The sequence below is a fragment of the Glossina fuscipes genome, unplaced genomic scaffold (assembly GCF_014805625.2).
Source record: "Glossina fuscipes isolate IAEA_lab_2018 unplaced genomic scaffold, Yale_Gfus_2 28, whole genome shotgun sequence".
Lineage (NCBI taxonomy): Eukaryota > Metazoa > Arthropoda > Insecta > Diptera > Glossinidae > Glossina > Glossina fuscipes.
Window position 1 is genome coordinate 15,960,545 of NW_023998423.1, and position 20,746 is coordinate 15,981,290.

Consider the following 20,746-nt stretch of genomic DNA (forward strand, 5'->3'; position numbering starts at 1 on the left):
AGGTGTAAAAATTTGTATGATTGATTTACGATACTCTCGATATATGGTGCATTTTTCGATTTTCAATCAATGTGCTAAAAATAAAACCGATTAACGCAATCAGAGTTATGTCAAGTAAAGGATTTAACCCTCAGTATGAATTGAATCTTATTCTTAATCATCGATGATTTTCTAAATTTTCTTTAATCAAATATTTCAGATTTTTAAATCGATCTACCGCGGTGTGGATTTCCATAAAAGCGTTTACAATTATTATTTATTTAAATTTTTTTTTTATTTTAATATTATTTATTAAAATTTGCTTTCTTTTCTCCAATTCCAAAAAAAAAACAAAAACAAATTCAGATTTCTTGTTTTACTTGCATTTCTCTAAACCTGAAAATATGAAAAAGTTATGAATTTGAAAAACATGTTTTTTTATACCTATGCGAAAAAATTATAATAAAAAAAATTAATATAGTCTAAGAATTTAGTATTAGTTTTTTAGTTTTTTATATATATACATACTTAACGTAATATATATTCGAGGTTAATTATAAATGCGGGAAGAAAGGTAAAAACAATGAAATTATTAAGTTTTTTTTGGTTTTTTTTTTTTTATCGTAGACCCAAAATTCTGACTATTCTTGAATGTTTGATAAAAAAAATTTTTTTTTTTTTTTCAAATATGTAAAAATTCACTTTGATTAAGTTTGCTTTCTTTTTTCTAGAAATTAATTTTTAAAAAAAAAATAGTTATTCATAATCGTCTTACTTAAAACCCATGAACACCATGACTTTTTGCATTTTTAATAACTTTAACAAGAATTTTGTATTTTGCTAAAGAATTTTTTTTTTTATGTTTGCAAAAGCCTTTTAATTATGTAAGATGGATAATATTTAGTTCTAATATTTTTTCTGATAGAAACATATTTTAACACATAACTGGTATATAATGTTGTTTTTCAGTTAGGATTTAAAAACAAAAAAAATGTTTTATGTGCGATAAGATGTGAGTGCATGCAAAACTATTCTTTACTAAAAAAGATAGATGATGTCAACTTAACCTGTCATAATTGATTTCAAACATTGCTCTCAGTTTTATTCAGTTATGTTCAAGCATTTTTATATCCATCATCTAAGGATGGGGGGATTGAGACGTTTTCAAAGCCCAGAAGAAAGTTTAAGAGACCCCACAAAGAATAGATATTCTTGATTAACAATAAATTATAAATTGATTTAAGCATGTCCGTCGGTCCGCTTTTGTAATGTCCTCTGTAAACATTATCCTGGCCGCAAAAATTAAACTATCGCCTATAAGAGTGCAAAAGAATTTGCAATGATCTATAGTAGTCGAAAGCCCCGCCTGCGAACGCCCAAAAGCCTATACAACAAACAGTAAAACAACTTTGTTTTCTCTGCTTTTTGCTTATTCACTCATCAGAAGAATAAGGCGCACGCGTCAAATACTATAGAGTATGAAAATGTAGGTCCTTTCCTTTTTTTTTTTTGTCTTTTTTAGGGCAACGGTGATAGATATAAGAGCTTCTGTCACGTCCGAATATAATTTTCTTACTTGGTTGAACTGAAAATGTTCCTTATCGCATACCTGTCTTACAAATTGTATAAGAAGAAATATTTCATTTTTATCAAGTTCCAAATATAATGAGAATATATAAAGGTTTCAAGAAAAGAGTCTTAAGAGAATGTGCAGCTGCAACAATTAAGATATGTTTTATGTATTTTCATTAGATTTACAAACTAAAAGAAGGCTCGTCAAACTGCCAAACTGCTAGGGAAATACAGTTCATAGTAAAGCGAATCGAAGAAGGAGAAGAAGTTGAATTTTTGGAATTCAACAAAAATGCGCTTATGAAACGGATCAAATCACTATGCTTTATTTAAAACCACTCACTGTGTACTGCAATGTACTGTAATAGATGAACCAACCACGAGCCAATTAGAATTTCTGCAATAAATCTTAACTTTAGGTTTAGAGCAACTTAATCGATATGAAGTTTTAAACTATCAGTTAAAATTTATCCTCGTTATAGATAAAAGTTTTCGTGCTAGTGCTTCGGTTTTTGTTCTTACTCACCTATGGTTAATCTATATGTATCTCCCTTGTGTTCTTTGCATTTTCAAAAAGGAAGCCCCTTTACCTGACTTATTAATTATTATATTTCCTTTGTGTTCCTTTTTCATTGTCAAAGAGAGAAATTCTTGAGATGGTTTTCTCTTGTGCTTGCAAATGCTTAAATATGCTTTACTGCCCTTTTGTTCATTTGTTAATTTGTACTTATTAAAGGAGAATCTATTTTTTTTTTTTTTTTTTTTTTTTTTTTTTTAAATACCTCTACCAATATATTAAAAAATTAAAAAAAAAAAAAAATTAATTATAATGCTTTAAATGAAAGAGAGTTTTGAGCTTTTCTTTAACATTAATTTTCATTTTTATTGATATCATTATTATCCTTTCGGTTCGATTAAAAATAAAAATAAAATATAATTTTTTATTATTGTAAAAATATATAATTTAATCATCATTTTTTTTTTTTTTTTGTTTTTTGTATGAATAATATTTCATGATGATAATAAGTGAGTAAAAAATAAAATCTTAAAAATTTCCAAAACATATTTATATATTAATAATAATAACAGTAAAATAAAAAACAAAAAAATGCCAAAGATAAATAATTTTTTTTTTTTTGATTTTTAACTGAGAAAATCGCTGAATAGCTTTATGTGGAAGAAAAAATTTAAATAGCTCAGGTGGTCTTGTACAAGATGAACGACTCTTTCTGACATGATTTTCAATTCCTTTCATGTCAAAAAATACGTGCGAAAAATAGTAAATCTACGAACGGGACGGAACAATCAATAACGACATGCTCTGTTCATGTTGAAGTACAACGAGATAAAGAGAAAAATGAACGAAAAATTAGCGTATTTCCATAGCAGATCAAGTCACCGTGCACCTGTGTTTGTGGGCATAAATCAACCTTTTTCACATCACGGTATGAGTAGACAGTTTTCGTAAAGTCGTTTCACGGGTGTCTTTCGCTGCAACATTTGCGGCCAACTAACGCGCGAACAGCTTTGCGTTTCAGAGCCATTTCATTATTTTATCGATCGAATACCGAAATTTGCAAAAGTTTGCAAAAAGAAAGCTTTGAAAAGCCACACTTCTTGTTTTCTTTATTGAGGTCCGCGGAGCGGTTTGAAGAATTCTCGTGAAACATAAATGCTTACATGACGAGCAAGTCTAATTGATAATTTTTTTTGTGATGAAAATTGGCCTATGATAGTAATTAAATAAAATAATTAGGTAGGCCTATTTTGAACCACATAGGTCTATTTTTTGCCCCATTTTATATAAGATATCTCGTCGTATCTAAATAATCCATAGGATCGTGTCAGGAAAACAATTAACAGTAAGGAGTTTGGATCACATGGGTCTATTTTTTTTGGACCCGTACTTATATGGACGCTATCAAGAAGCGGAAACTCTTATATATAAAATTATAGCTTTGCATGAAGACAACCTTTACTTTTTGTATTAGGCGAAGTGGTGTAGGGTTTGTAATGGTTGGCGTCATCCAACTATAATGTTCTTACTTGGTTTTAATTATTAAAAACTCCTACAACTGGTATGAACTCAATTAAATTCGTTAATGAGTCATAGAAGAACTAGAAAACAAGTAAAGAAACTATAACGAGCAGTTCACTTTTAAATAACACCCTACACTTCTACAGTCGAAACAGTTTTTTCAATAGCGTTCGTTTTACATGTCAGTATAGTAAATTTTATCAAAGTGTCTCTGAAATTGCGGTCAATGGATTGAACGCAAGAAAATAAGGCGGAGATACAAGTTTAGATTGATGCAGAAAATGATTCTGAATCGATCAGGGTAATAAAAGATGGATCCATCTCAAGTCCTTCTGGATGTTGCACACATCCGCGCAAACTTAAAATATCTTAGCATCCTAAGTGATGTAGGGTATAAAAAGTACTATAATTGACAGAAACACAATGAAACGCGATAATATGTCATAACCTGTTCAAAGCGAGAAGACAGCAGAGACGGACAGACAAACAGATTTAAACCTATTCAGAATATGATTCTGAATTGATCGGTATAATAAACGGCCGTTCTGTCTCAAGTCCTCCTGGGCGTTGCATACATTCGCAAAAATCTCATATAACCTCGTATCAAAAGTGATGTACCGTATATAGTAAACGTAGGTGTATGTATAGTGGACCTTAATCAAAGCCTTGATCTCGATGAAACATCCAATCAAATATGAAAGATTTTTTTTTTTTTTTATTATGTTTCCTTGTATTTGTATGTGAGGTGTTAGAAATCAATAATAATTTTATTTAATATAAAATAATAAAATTACAAAAATTATTAATTCACTAATGATAGATAGTATCTGGTAACCGTAATTTATATACAAGAAAAAAAAAAAAGGCAAAAAAAAAAAAACGATAAAAACGCGCCTTTTTGCCACAAACAGTAAGATTTCATAAATTATTTCAATCAATATTCAGTGCAATATTAATGACATCATTAGACTAAGTTAATAAGTTTGGAATTTTTATCAAAAGTTCGTTTTCTTTTCTTCGAATTGTTTTTTGTTTTTTGCCGATGGCGACGTTTCTTTCTTTCTTTTGCTCACATTTCGTTATCATATTAATAAAGGTACTCGCATTTATAATTAAAACTATTAATAAAGAGAACAGGCTAAAAACTCTAAAAATATTTGCTAATTTAACAAACTCACATTTGAATGTGTGCAGATTGAGGAGGCGGGTTATTGCGACGTATGTGCAATGCTTTTATTACTAAATACAATTAAAAACTATTTTCTAGTCGGTATAGTCTCTTCAAGATTTGCTACTGATTCCGGTTCGGTATCTTCTTCGTTATTCTTGACTGTAGGCGATGATAAATTCAATTCGTGTTCATCATCGGACTCGGTAGATTCCCTTATAAGTTGCGTAATCGGTCGGGTTTTATATAAATTGCATGTTTCGTTGACATAGCGATTAAAAACGTCTGGTTTATCTGCATAAACGTGATGACCAGCGCCCGAAACTATTTTAATATTAACAACGGATCCGTTACGTTGAGATTTGATTTTTTCACCTGAGGAAGAGTCTATCCAGGACCGTGAACCATAAATAAATGTAATGGGTATATCTTGGCGAACGTCTTTAATACGATGTATCATTGGATGTTTGGCCCAGCCAAAGGATTCCATCATATTGTGAAAAGCTGATTCACCCGTAGGCGTTTGTGCATTGCATTGATGTATGTACTGAGACAAAAGATTGGGATCCTCATTAATCGCTGCCGCGAATTTGCGCATAATATCTGGCCGCGTTTTTTGTATTACCCATTGGCCAAAAGGACCGGCTGCCCTTAGCGCCCATAAAGGATTGAGTGGTGTCAGTGCATACGCTATGGCACGCACCCAAAACGGTATTTGTTTACTTGTTAAAGCTTCCGGCGGTTTTTCCGGAAACCCCCATGGATCTGCCAATATTAAATGTTTTACACGATCCGGATAAGTCAGAGCATAACTGGAGGCTATAAAACCACCCATCGAATGACCTAACAATATCATATTACTTATGTTCATCTCGCGACGCCATTCCTCCACGGATTTAACAAATTGTTTTTCACATGTAAGAGCATCGTTAGAAAATTTTGGACGCGAACTACGACCAAATCCCAAAATGTCGATAGCGTATACCGGTCGATCTTTGGACAACGCATCCAAATTCAAAACCCATAAAGCAACGCCGGCACCCAACCCATGCAACATTACAACCGGTACTTCACGTGAATCTGTATTTAAGCTTAAAGTCCATACTTTATCCGCTTCGCCGATTGCAGGACCCACGTCCACAAAGAATCCTCGATAAGGCGTTTTAAGAAAAGCGAGTATTTTCTTTTCAACAGCTCTCAGCATTATGGATGAACTAGATGTCCAATTGAATAACCATTTAAAAAACCAAAAACTCTTGATTTTAGGGTCCTGAAAAAAAAAAAACAAGCAAAAAAGAAAAATGCTTAACAAATTGATACAAGTCGACTTGCCAGTTTTTAAAAATGTTGAGAAGTAAGAAAAAAGGAAAATTCGTAATCAAAAAGACAAAAACCAAATATCTACTAATTAATTAATTATGCTTTGATAAAATGTAGGACTAGTTGAAAACTACCCCGGACCTTATATTGCCATTGATCGGTCTAGCTGTAATCCATCTTTGCTTTATTGTAAAAATTCTACAACAGTTTTATAACAGCATATTCCTCTCTCATCGATTGTTTGTTTTAAGAAACTTTAGGTGCACTCACAGCGCTGAGAAGTTGCCAAGCACTGTTCATCATCGGCTCATTTCCAAACATGATTCTTTCATTTTATGATTTTTTATGAGCGGACCTAATCAAATTTGCTAATTAATTATTTGGAAATGTCGTTCTGCTTGAACGTTTTCGCGCCACGTTGCAGGTTCTTATATAAATCAAACATTGCCCAATTGAGGTACAAAAGGTTCCGTTGTGAAATTCAATGTACTTAATTGCCCTTGATTGATCATTAAAACCATAAGCAAAACAAGTTTATTAGATTTCAAGTCATTCATACATAGTGTTTGGTGTTTTATTTCCGTCAATAATATAATTCCACTTACACTAAGTTTTCTCCCTTGCTTTTTTTTTTCTGTGCTTTAAATTTAGAATATGTGATGAACTGGTGACGCAGCTCTGTAAGCAGTGGATTGTATTTATGATGACATTTGGCAAAATCAGCAAAAAATTTTGATATTTACCCAAACGACTAATCGAAAGTGCAAGTTATTCGCACTAAATTTATTTGGATTTATTCTATTTTTGATTTTTTCATTCATGTCATTGCAACTGTCAAACTAATTCCGTCTTATACTATTTTTTTTTTTTTTTGTTTTTTCTCTAAAAAAATTTCATTCTTTTGTTTATTTAGCTATGGGACAGATGTCTTGAATCTTATTTTGCTTACCTCTATATCCATAGCAGTAGTAAGTTCGGATGTAGTACTAGTCGTAGTACTTTGACAAATAATCATTTCATTCTCGATTTTCATGTTGCGGTACTTATTTTGTTTCCCTTTACTATTTATAAAGGCACCTTCTTCTTCACGATTTATTCTATATTTTTGCAAATACTTTTCGTTTTCTTTGTTTGCTTGTTTGCAATTCAACAAAATTTTGTTTCTCTTTTTTACAATTTTTACTATTTATATTTCTAAATTGATTTTCGGTGTAAAACACAAAACAACCAAAAGAAAATTGAAATTTTGTTTTTCTTAATGCCTATGACAAATATTTCCAGTTCTTCTAATCGCATATCAAACTAGAGTTATCAATCGAGTTTATTTATAAATATATGCATATATGTATGTATTTTAACTGCGAACAATTAAACAATTAAATTAAAACGTAGTAACCACTATTAAAAAAGAAATATACTGTTTCGTCACCATAAATAATTAATACAAATACTATCAATTTGCTGCTCGTTGGATATCATTTTAAGTAAGTTCCCACTAACTGATGTTACATTCTGTTTTGGTCGTCAAAATTATTTTCTCTTTTGTTTTTATTGCACTTTAAGATTTTACCATTTTTTAGGGTTGCCGTCGCTTGAAATTTAATTGCGTTTCAATTACATGTACATTTCATAAGCACTGACAATTCTTATCGATAAGTAGTGAGAATGGATTGAATTAAAAAGTTAAGAATTTTTAAATTATGAATTTAATAAAATTTGTCACCTTGGTCTTTTGTAAAAAGTATTAGGTGTTTGCAAGAGTTGTGGTCATTTTTTACTTGAGGAAAATTGATGCAATATCAAAAAATATTAATCAAAATAATTTCGAACACTTTATACAATATTTCACAATATTTTTGACAACACGGCGTTGTGATGTTGGAATAAACTATATTGGTTTGGTGCCGACCTATTTTCGCACGCGGACGCGCGTGTCAGCTAAGCTTTGCTGCATCGATCTGAGCAACTAGTAATCAGGAGGCGCCATGTCTGATGAGTAAGCTGGGTGAAGCAAAACTTCTCATTCGAAGTGCAACAGCGTATTCTGGACGACTCTGGCATCGAGTGGCCAAAGTGGCATATTCGATGAATTTGCGAGGTAGCCGTTTTACCTTCTTTAAGACATCTCCCATTAGATGTAAATGTTTAAAAATTGTTGATTCGTCAAGTACTGAGCTGTTCGAGAGCTCTTCGAGATTTGTGCTAGATGTTTGGCCTATAAATCTTACAATTCATGGTCCTTGAAATTCTAGACTTCTCAATTAAGGATTTACTTGGTATTGTAAGATTTATGAAGCAATATATTTTTTATAAATAAACTGAATAACGGCTCATCGATGTAGACGCAATTATACCAAATTAAAGCAAATATTATGAACTTGTTTGTTTTCTAGAAGACTCCGTCTTTCAGTTATAAAGTAATGAGATGACGTAAACTTTTTTATTTCTTAAGACTTATATAAATTAAAAAAAAACCGTAATTAAATGAAATTGCTTTTAGAATTCATTGTAGGCAAAGTTTTTTTTTATTGAAAAATCAAATTCAGAAATTTATTTACAAGTATTGTTAAAACTAGCAGGAGAAGAAATTTTTTTATTAAATATTGAGTGAAGAAAAAAGTTCACGGCGTTCTTTAGCCCAATAAATTAAATTGAAATTGTCGCATAATTTAAGTAGCCCTGTCAAGCCATTCTATAGCTCGTCTGAAAGGTGGATCCAAGATATTCAAAAATAAATATATAATAAAAAAAGAGAAGAATATTGTGACATTTCTTAATTCAATGAAAAATAATTCGATCCTTTTAAAAAAAATGAGCCTGGAAAAATTCTCCATGTTTTACAATATCATTTTGAAAAAGCCGATAAAGCTGCATAGACCATATACGATGAAGATACTCTCTAAAAATCAGGAGCATAGCAATGCTTTTCTCATTTCGGCTCGGTAAGTGCAAATTGACAAGCGATTCTCTTTACAAAGTATAAAAAGGCTTTAGATCAATCAAGGGGGTTACGTTAGAGTGTGGTCGCAATATGGGGCGGATTTTTAGTCAGAAGATATGTTATCTCTTCATAAAATCGAAAAAGAATAATGGAATTATTTTGCGAAGTTAGCGGCACTTGACCAAGTAAACAAGAAAAACATTAAAACTAGACCATGGCCGAATATTTTATACCCATTATCTTTGTATTAAGATAGAATTTGCAAATGTTTGTTGCTGCAGTTTAAGAGTAAGGAGCAAAACACTCGTCTTTTTTTTCTTCCCAGTTTACGTTGTACTGTGAACGTTTCCTTGAAGTCCTTGTCGAACCTGCGTGCAAACACTTTCAATGTTCGTGATCAAATCGGAGCCCGATATTTTCATTTTGACGAGCAGCAAAATGTCAGAAGTCAAACTATGGAAAAATCAATGTCTATTAAATTATCATTAGTTTTGATGAGTTAATTAAAGGCATTGGTTTCGTAAATCATAAGTAGATTATGGATTTTTGAAACGTAAAGAAAAAAAAAAAGTTTTATCATTAATCACTTCCTCGATGGTGGTTAGCGGGGTAAAGCGAAAAGAGGAAAAGGTGGAAAAAAATTGTTCTGGAATTTTTAGCCTCTTTTCTTCGAGACACGCTTATAAGCAATTCGCATTCACTTGGGGACAATACACAGAAATCGATGTTAGCTAAACTAAACCATTTTAAAGAACGACGTCTTCCTTCTTTAAGCATTATAAACATCGTCATTATTCCCCTCGCCGAAGGATGAGGGGTATATTCATTTTGTTAAAACGTTTGCTTCAGAAGGAAGCATCAGAGACACCGCAAAGTGTATATGTATTTTTGATCGGCATCAAATTCTGAATCGATTTAAACATGTCCGTCTGTCCGCCTGTGTAATGTTTGTTGTATAAACATTTCTCTGGCCGCAAATATAAAGCTAAAATATTTTTTTTTTACGAAGCTAACGACTTAGAATTTGGCAGGAACAATTCTTGCAGGCAAGTTGGCATAGAAAACGGCCCAAATCTGGAATATCAAGTAAACTGAGAAAACCTGTTTTTCCAAAAGGATAAAAATTGATTTTTTTTCCTTACTCATAAACTAAGGCAGGTAAATATGCAAAAATTTTGAAAGCTTATTCTGTGGGCGATATTGTAGTATCTGTACAAAAATGGAATAAATTGACCACGCCTGCCTGATATTATAGGAAATCAAAAATTAATTTTTTTATAAAGCGCAAAAACAAGCTTCATAAGCCCCATAAAGTGTATAAATTCTTGGGCAATTTTAAATTTGCAATGCACCTAAGCATGTTCGTCCGTTCCACTGTCCATATGTCTTTCTGCGCAGCCGTATGTGTGGTATTTGCGATAAACATTCCCCTGTTAGCGAAAATGAATAGATCGCCTAGAAATTTGGAAAAGAATTTGGAAGTGACTTAAACTTTTCAAAGGACACGCCTACAATGCCGACAACAGTCTTTGCGACAAAGAGTTTTACTTTGAAAATAGAAAAAATCGGTCACCTCCATCCCATATTATGCAACAAGAAAATTTAGTTCGTTTACTTTTTTTGCCTTTTTTTAAATTAATGGCGATGGGTATAAAAGACTCGATGAATAAAGTTTTCTTGCTTGTTTTATTTAACTCTAAAAAAGTTTAAGTTTGCTCTCACTGTTTCTGGAGCTTTGGGCTATGATTGTTCACCTTGTCATCTTCTCTTCTCGGCAATGACTAAGCAAAAAAAGTGCATCACCAACAGTTCCTACAGATCGAATGGACATGAATAGAATTATTTTGGCTCGCATAGTAAAGTTATATAAATCAATATTTGTATATTTTCAATAAAGCTGATTCTGTTGGCCTGACATTTCAAGAGGCCAAATATATCCAATTTTTTAATATTAAAAACAAAAAAAAAAAGCTTAAGGCATTAAAAATAGTATTTACATAATCGCATCATACTTTACAATTAACAATAAACTTGCAAAATTATTTTTTTTAGATAAAAAAAAAAAAAAATGTCTTGCAGACAATTTTCGATAAATAATAAAAATAAAATAGAATGAGAGATAATCACCACAATTTCTGTGAAATAATACGCAAAATAAACGAGTAAAATAGGCAGATGTATACAACTGTTACATATGGGAGTTATAATCTTTATGCTTCTATATTATTCGCGCTGCATTGTGAGCTAATATCAAAATCGGACACACTATCCGAGCCATAGCCACTGTAAATACCAGATGGGGCGCCTGCGCTAGGAAAGTCGGTGCTCACCGTGGAGCTCACGGCGCGAGGTATAAGCACATTGGGAATGTATACTGGCGCGGGTCCAGCCATTTCAACTATACTAGGACGTCGCGCTTGGGTGCAACGTTTTATCGGCGACATAAATGTGAAAAGAGTTAGCGTAATTATTAATGCTGCTACAAGTACTACAGCTCTTGTTAAGCCCGCACCTCTTATGGCCGATATCATTACCATAATTAGCAGCAGCAACACAACCGAGAATTTGGTCATTGTTACGGCGGTGGAATGTATTTTACCACCATTACGCGATAGCATATTCGATGGCCCATAGGCAAAGTATAAATTGTAACGATCTACAAAATGTTTGAAACATATGTAAATCATAGCAAAGGGCATAATAATTGGACAAAATACACTATAGACAACGGATATTGTGAATACCAGAGTAGTCCACGCGTAATGAATTCCAAAGGGAAATTCAATTAGTATGTATTTACGAATGGAGGGTGTTTCCGCTTTAGTTTTAGCCGTAATCAACATCCACATGTATACAATTAATTCCGGAAAACGTAACAATTCCAAAGACGTACCAATGAAAGCCGCAGTTATAATGTAATTAACATAAAACGAACCGCGATCTGGTAAGAAGATGCATTGCCAACGCAATGTATCGTTACTCACACTCCATTCTAACAGAGCCTGAGCCGAACTTAAACCCAAAGATGGTAGAATCAGAATCATAAAAAGCAAGTAACCGAAACATTTCGTCATTATCGAGTAGTTTTGCTTAGAACGCGTATAATGACTCATCCATTTGTCGGAGAAGGCCACCATCACGGGCATCAATATCGACAAAGTCCAGAGCATCAAAGTAGGCAAAAATTCCGAAATCAATGGTGATAAAGTAGGAATATTATCTTTAGCAATTGCAATACTGTCTATGAGATTCACTATCATAGCTGGAGTAGTTAGAAAGAAGAGCGTCATGAATAATAATAAATTGACAATGGTCCACTTAAGCATCCAATGGCCAGGATTAACGTTCAGATTTTCCCAAAATAAATCATCCATTGAAGGAGCAAATTCAAGAGTCCATTGACGATAGGTACCAGGATTGAAATGAGCCACAATATCTTGCGCCTCTTGAACAGTGGAAGCGGTCAGGAAAGCGATGCCTAAAGGCTCGTTACATGCGGCGGCTCTCAAACGTTCTATTTCATTCCTTAACGCGTGCTCTTTGCGTTGATAATACTCATAAGCATTCTCCTTCTTGCAAGACCAAAATTCCGGACGTATCTAGAAGGCAGAGCATAGATTAATTAATTTTGCCTATAGAAGATTTTAAGACATTTTTACCATTAATGTGTCTCTCTCTCGATGATGTTCACAGTATTTCCGAGCATCTACATAGCGTTCATATTCTGCGTTGCGAACATGGAGTTTTGATATATTATAAGCAATTTCTACATTTTCAATTGTAACACCTGGGAACAATTCGTGTATATAGTTGCGTACAACAGTTTTATTACGATCGCTAGGTGAAATATTTGTTATCATAATGGTACGTGATGCAGCTTTCTTCGAAGCATTTCTACCCGATGAACGACGCATGATCAATACAATTAAAGGCACATAGCTAATGGTGATCATGACGTGAACCCATAGCCAAGGTGAGTCGGGTGTTAAGTTAGCCATGGTGGTACGTGCAAAAGCATTTATATCGTATTCATCACTTGTTGGGCCATTCCAGAAATTCACCGGTAATATAACAAAAAGTGAGACCAACGTAATAATTCCCATAACCATCATAAGATGCTTTTGAAAAGACAAATAGTAAACAGCATCAGGTCCGGAATGAGAAATAATTTCTTCTTTGCGTAATTTCCAAGTTACGATAATCCACAAGAATATACCATCATGTTCTGTTGTTGGCAACGGTGTTAAGTCTGCACCATTCTGTGAAGAAATATTACTTCTGCCCTCTTCTAGGTTACCATTTGCCTTTGAAAATACGGATGTATTACGTTCCTGCGTTTGTTGATTATTATGCTTGGATGAATGCGGTAATTCTAAATTGACAGCACCACGCGAATAGAAAATTTCAGTCCAACGTTTACGATTACCATTACTGTTGACAAGTCTTAAACGACCATAGTCACCGGCCTGATGACGAAGTACGGTAAATAATCCGACTAATAGAAACCAAGCGACAACGTTAAGTAACAAAGTCCCAGGTATGCCATTATAGGCACTTATAAATAATGAACGTTTATCTAAAGTTTTGCATATATAGCTATCGTCATCACTTCTACTTAAATTAAGTATTGTTTCCATGGCGCTGAGCTCGTTTGGTTAGCTATTTAAAATGTTTTGTAGACTTTAAAGCATTTGCAATGAATTACGAAGCTGGAAAATAACGAAATAAAAAATAAGATTAAATATATAAATATGAGATATAAGGGTAATGTATGCAGGCAAGACTAAGAATTACAAAAAATGCTCATTTTGTTAATTAATCGTTAGTCGTAGTTGGCCGGGCTCAGGACTTTTAGATAGTCTCGATAAGTACCTCTGCTGTAGAGCTACCAACTAGAAATGACAGATGGCTCGATGCATTGACTTGATTAAATTAAAATCGTATCCCACGTTATATGTAATGATCAAATGTGTAGATTGGAGATAACGTGAATAGATCTCCAGTAAGAACGATTTAAGTGAAAACACAAAGTTGTCGAAATGTCAAAATAAAATTGATTATGTGTACGCAGATAGATAAATAGATAAATACAAAAGTTCGTAAGTAGATGATAGTATATATAACTTGCCTTGCGTTTTGGGTGAAAGTAAATTTTTGAAAATTTTCAAACTTCTGCGTGCGCGGATTTCGGCAAACAAAACAGTGTTGTATTGTCGTGGAAAGAATACGTGGCTATATGGTCAATATTTAATTCGATGGTTATTGAAAAAATTTCATTATAACAATAACCACAAGGAACATCAAGGAACAAAAACATTAGATTAAATTTTTACAATGAAATAAAACAAGAACATTACAGTCAGGCAAGGCCGACCTTATCCACGTAGTCCGATACAATTTTTACATTTGTATGAAATTATTATTATGGGACAATTTAGATTCTTCTGCTTTACAAAGGATCAATTTGGGCGGGTAGCATATCAAAAAAAGGCCGAGATAGTTTAAATTTGGTACAGTTGAGTTTTTTATGTGAAGTTAGCAAGTATTGCGATATAATTTTTATGATGAAAAATTGAAAATTAAACCTTTTTGTCGCATGAAGTCCGGTTTTCGTTATATGAGAGGACCTTTAAAAATTACCCCTTTCGGTCCAAAGTTTTCATACCGATTTAGAATGCCAAAATACTACTACTTAGCCGCTTTTGCCGAGAAATTTTGAAAATTGCAAATTTTTTCTATATAACATCTTTTTCAAATGGGTCGTCATATGCAAAGGGTCGAAAAAGTGGATCGAAATAGCTTGCGTCCTTTCCAAAATATTTCACTGTTCCAAATTTCAACAAAATATACCCATATTGGAACATGTAGCTTGAACCCAAATTTACGTTGACAGACATCAGCCGCACAGGCGGACAGACAGGCTTAGATCTATTCAGCTTATGATTCTGAATCGATCAGTATAATAAAAGGTGGATCTATTTTAAGCCCTTCTGCGTGTTACACACGTCCACAATAACTTAATATACCTTACACCACAAGTGGTGTAGTGGATACGTAAACTTCGTTCCTTTCTTTCTTCTTTTGCTTTTAAAATCACTTTTAAAGCCATTTGCACTTTTTCATTGCCGCTTATGCAAACGAAGGCTAACCATATGTTTTTGTTTTGCGAGCTGTGTTCAACTGATTTTACTGACGATATCCCTTGTGGGCTACGCACAACGCATAAGGCAATCATTGTGTTTAGCACTTTACTTTTGCGACAGATCTTTAAGAAAAAGAAGATGAAGCATCACTGGCCTATGACGTTCATACTACTGCAACGCTTTGAGTATGTGGTAAACGGATGCTGCCATATGCATAGACTGTTCAGCAGAAAACAACATTAACTTCCGGAATCTGTTGCTTAACCTTAGATAAAGTTTGACAGTCATTATTGATTCAATTATTCTATAATTCATTGTCATTGCACTGATTATAATTAATCACAGCTAAATTGAAGTTATCTATTATGAGTTAGTCAGTCATATTAACGTCATGAAAACAAATTTCTATTACCATTTTTATCAATTTGGGTCACGAGAGTAAAAAGAAAAAAACAAAATGGTCTTTGTAAAGCATTTGAGTTTATTAACAAATGAAGTAATTTTCCATTCGCCATTTACAGCGAATATTAAGTAAACATCATTAATGGAAATTTTATAAAAACCACGAAATAAAATGATTTTCAATTCAAAGAAATTTATAATAATAAAAACGCTTGGTACTACAATAACTAACAGTAAATTTCTGAAAAGAGTGTAAGTGAAATAATATCTGATAAGTTACGACATTTAGATAATGATCAATAGCTTTTAATGTCTCTTAAAGATGTTTGCCGTTCGCGAATCGTGAAATTGAATTCTTTTTTACTCGTGCAAGTTCTTGAACCATAATATTATCAGTTATATTATTCATCCGTCTATGGAACATGCGAGTAAAAGGAGAATTAATAACGAAAAAAGATTATTAAAGAAAGAAACTAAGCTTTGTTTGACTAGTCATTTCTCATTTAAGGTCAATCAATATCGTTCACACTTTAAGTAAGTAAGTAATATATATAAGTTTGTACGGGCGTATGTAATATGCAGAAGGGCTTAAGATAGACAAACTTTGTATTGTACCTAAACGTGTCTGTTTGTCTGTCTGTCTATCCGTCTGATATCTGTCCTTGTAAATTTGTGCATTTATTATTATGTATGTACTTGTTAGATGCGCGAATAAACAAATTTATAGCCGCGAATATAGGAGGTTTTTAACTTTTTTCAATCCGCAAATAGTGAACACGCGAATGAAGTAATCGCGAATGAGGAGCTTTTACTGTGTTTTGATGAAATTTGGTACAGCGACATGCTTTCACCGAAAGTTCAAAACAATTTGGATCCGTCCACCTTTTCGACCACTTTCCACATAACGACCTATTTTGAAAAGATGTTACGTGGAAAAGAAATTCTCGATAAACTCGTTCTACAATAGCATTTCGCCTTTCTCAATTGGTGTGAAAACATTAAAAGGGCTGCGGCTCGTAACCTTGAGCCTTGTCTCATATAACCGTTCATTTTACTGAATCTTTACATATAGTAAGAATTAAGAAAGTTATATTCGGCGGGGCGGCATCTCGCATACCCCCCACTATGTTTTTCGCATTCTACTCTCGGAGTTATTTTATTTGATACGCATATCGTTGGTATTATTAAGAAAAAATTAATCGCGGTGCCTACCATAATCATTTTACAATTAACTTAATAATTAAATTTTCAGGAAAAATAAGATGAGCCCTTATTAGGCTCAGTAGGCTCTAGATCACTTGTACAGGGTACGGGCTATATTAAGCTTAAACATAAAATTCAACATGGCTTGAGATACTTTACTATCCTAATTCAGAATCACTTTCTTAATCGACTTAAGCGTGTCCGTCCATCTGTCTTTCTATCCATACTTTTGTGTTCAATTTACATATCGCAATATTTGAGGAATTTTGATGGAATTTAGTACAATTACGTGCTTTGATCCGCATAAGATTTCCCATGCATAGTAAACCCTTCAGAAAAAGGGTGATAGGGACGATAGGAAATTTGGATTACATAGAACAATATATAAATGGGTTATCATGAAAAGTGAGCCCTTATGTGGAGAGAAAGTCTAGTTTATAGTTTTTTATAATGGAAACTGAAAAATAAAGAAAAAAATTGGTTCAAGATGTTCGGAATAAGGCATTTAATACATCTTCCAAAGTTGCCGCAGTAAACACCACAAACCACATATAAATAAATGTAAATATAATTTTTGGTAGTAGAAAGATGATGTTACCTCGGACAGTATAAATAATGGAAACCTGGACAATTTAGAAAATTAAAAATGAGAACAAACATTCACGAGGGTTTTTGGCAGATGCGATGAAACAAGTCTCCATTTGCAGATTAACACAAAACTGCGATTTCATTGCAAGGTCGCTTCGAAATGGCTAATGTATTTGTCTATAAACAGTTCTTTTATCGCCGACAAAGCTTTTATTTTACACGTTTTCTTCAAGTAGTTTCTTTGTAAGTAATAAAAATATATAAGTAATTATATTACCTTAGAGTGATATGCTTGCACAAACAAGTTAATTGTCGTTCGTTTTTCATTTAGTTCGTATTAATAGGAAATTAATTTTGTATTAATTAAACTCGTTTTAATTTGATTTAATTTTAACGTAGCACCGTTAAGTTTTGGCAATCCTTTCATCATACCAATTATACCGTTATGGTTTAGTACAAATGTTTTCGCTTCAATTTTAATAAACAAAATTTCTTTCTTTTGCTTTTTAATGAAAAAAAAAAAACTCATAAATATGGTTTTCTAATTATCATAAACATAAACATAACAACACTTGTCTAACGAATACAATAAAGTTTATAAAACAAAAAAAAAAAATTGTTAGTTGTAGTATAAGCGCACACACACACACACACACACACAATGTGAATAATGTGAACAACACAAATCAAGATATCAAACTTTAAATGTTACTAATATTTATTTTTTCAAATGAATCATCAAAAATTGCAAAGAGCGCACATACGAATTAAAGACAAAAGTATTTGCAATGTGTTCGAAAAGGCTAAACACAAACAACTTATCAAGGTGATGCAAATAAACATAAACATTAAGGTACACTTAAGAGATGCGATAAGAAAGTGGAAAAACAACAAAAAATTCTCTTTATAATACTTGTTAGTAATAATACATAAGGCGAGAGTGGCAATCTCGAGCCACTATATTCTTATATTTGCAAAAAAAAAAAAACATATTATTTATTAACTTACCACCTCTACTGCACTCTTCTATATAGGTATATAAGTATGATGATAGTGTTAATAAGGTTGACTATCAGGAAAAGTTATTGTAAGAAAAATCAATCATCTGCACGCACTCTTTCGTATTTGTTGAAACCACAAGCGGAGAAGAGTTAATGAACCTTTCGTCGCATATAGTATCAAATTTCGTAAAAAACTGAAAAGTATTTTCTAATATATCTATTTAATTCTTTTTTGTTTTGGTTTCTTTTTTTCTTTATCTATGACTTCATAACGCCACGCAAGTGAGTTGGCCTTTTCATGTAGTAAGTTTTTTCTCTTCCTATCCAAACACCGAGATTTTTTTTATTATTATATTACGTTGTAATACCATTAGATTTTTAAAACGCCATCCACCGTATGTTTTGCTTTGATTTTTATTTACTTTTATTAAAATTTCTCTATAAATTAGTATTTATGTAAAAATTTGATTTAATTTATTTTCACTTTATTCTTATTTATTTTATATATAAAAAAAAAAACAAAGACCACTTAAACGTTTTCTTTTTTCGATGTTGTCTAATGCAGAAAAATAAATATAATATAAGGCAAATTAGTAAACAGCTGTTATCTTCTGTGTGAATTTAAAAGCGCAGAGTTGCTATAAGAAGTATTAAAAGATAAAATTTAACAGCTGGTTGCTTATTTTTATGACTATTCACCATAGGTTAGCGGAAATATGATAAAATCGTTTCAAATTGAATTTTATAGAAAATAAAAGCCGAAAAAAGTATGTAAGCCTTTAGAGCAATAATGCCTTCTTAAAAATGGTACAAAGTACAAAGGCCGTTTAGTCATCTGTTAAAAGTGAAAAATTTTAACATAAGTCCGAATATTCTATATAACATTTGAAGGTTTATTTATGCAAGATATCTATTGTATTGCAATCAACGAAACAGTTTCTTTTGCGTTCTCTGCTTTGAAAATATATGAAAAGCCTATTAAAGGCGCTTAAGACAAAAAAAAAAAAAAAAAAAACTGTTGACATGATATAAAATAGTTGTTCTAAAGCTGCTTTTTTTGTACAAATACAAAAAATGTTTTTGTACAAATGCAAAAATTTTCACTTGTAAAAGCCATTTATTGTGGAAAACTGATACAATATATATCATCAAAATAGTTTCCATCATTTTCTACAACGTTTTACAATATTTTTGGCAACATGGCGATATCATGTCGAAAGAATGATTAATTTTCGCGGATCCGCGTGCCAGGTAAGCCATGCTACAACCGATCTGTACAAGTGGTAATTAGGACGCGCCAGAACTTGGATTTTGAGCTGCAACTGCGTATCCTGCACAACTCTTGCAACAAGCGGTCAAATAATGGCATTTTCAGTCAAATACACTGGTAATTCCCATTTCTTTACCGTTTCTACCTGTAGAAGTCGCTGGTTAGCATTTTTGCAAATACCTAATAAATGCGAGGGCAGAGAAAGACTAGAATAATGAGCTTCTTATGCGTCTTGGAATATACAAACATTTCTTAGCATATAACTTGCATGTAAACAGTGACCAGAACATGAATTAATTTTCATTCCAACATTTTTACCAAATGTACAAAGCGATAATATAATAAATTGCTACATGAAAGTGAACATGTTAAAAAATATTGACTTTTGGAAAACTGCAGAAGGACGGTTAATATTAAATTTGTTTAAAATTGTGTGCGTTCTGTGTTGATTCATATTCGCATTCGCTATAGACATGAAAGGAAATTAATATGCCTTTATACCAGTGAACACAATGGAGTAAGAAACCAGGAATATTGATTGTCATGACCTTAATTGAATATCAATGTAATAAAATATAAAGTGTTGCGGTTTTAACCTCAGAAACTTGTTTGTAATTTCCGTGCAAAACCATTAACTTGTATACGTTGCACACAGTTAATAGAAATTTTTTGGAAAAATATTTTATGGCATGAAATATTTACGTAGCAGTTGAGGGCTTTTTATGGAGAAACCACGCCATAGTAAGAGAATATTGTTTAAAAGATTGTTTTATTTAAAATTAAATAGCGATTATTAATAAATTTTCTTACTACGCACTATTGAGGAAAAGGCAGTTTTATGATATACCCTTGTGTACAAAAGCAAATATTTATGTTTAGTTTCTCACCAAATTATGGCCTTAGTTTCGCGCTCTTCAGTGGAATAGGAAGTAAAGATCAACGTCTAGTTTTTGGTCAGTCGAGTCTTGAGGAGTTTTGTCAAGATAGAAAATTAAAGCTTGGCGCTCATTATTTTAGCTACAATTGAATGGCGCTTTTACCAACAAATGGTTTTCAAGTCTTCAGAACTTAAAGCATTACGAAGTGAAAAACCTTGTAACGAGCTTTCCTACTGCCGGCGT

The 20,746-nt window shown here is 32.5% G+C and overlaps 2 protein-coding genes across 3 annotated transcripts; both read right to left on the bottom strand.

Moving 5' to 3' along the window:
* Positions 1 to 3,449: 3,449 nt before the first annotated feature.
* LOC119636614 ((Lyso)-N-acylphosphatidylethanolamine lipase) lies at positions 3,450 to 7,249 on the bottom strand. 2 transcript variants are annotated; one of them, XM_038032090.1, is made up of 2 exons: positions 7,027 to 7,249; positions 3,450 to 6,027 (listed from the first exon to the last, which is right to left on the bottom strand). In XM_038032090.1, the coding sequence occupies exons 1-2, from the start codon at positions 7,108 to 7,110 to the stop codon at positions 4,846 to 4,848; spliced, it is 1,266 nt and encodes a 421-aa protein (XP_037888018.1). In that variant the 5' UTR covers positions 7,111 to 7,249; the 3' UTR covers positions 3,450 to 4,845. The 2 variants fall into 2 exon arrangements, with proteins under 2 accessions (XP_037888018.1, XP_037888019.1); XM_038032091.1 differs by lacking the exon at positions 7,027 to 7,249 and adding an exon at positions 6,683 to 6,790.
* Positions 7,250 to 10,857: 3,608 nt separating this feature from the next.
* LOC119636529 (calcium permeable stress-gated cation channel 1) lies at positions 10,858 to 18,827 on the bottom strand. The gene is made up of 3 exons (XM_038031923.1): positions 18,363 to 18,827; positions 12,678 to 13,727; positions 10,858 to 12,617 (listed from the first exon to the last, which is right to left on the bottom strand). Exons 2-3 carry the CDS (start codon positions 13,653 to 13,655, stop codon positions 11,229 to 11,231), a joined length of 2,367 nt encoding a protein of 788 aa, XP_037887851.1. The 5' UTR covers positions 13,656 to 13,727; positions 18,363 to 18,827; the 3' UTR covers positions 10,858 to 11,228.
* Between the last annotated feature and the right edge of the window lie 1,919 nt (positions 18,828 to 20,746).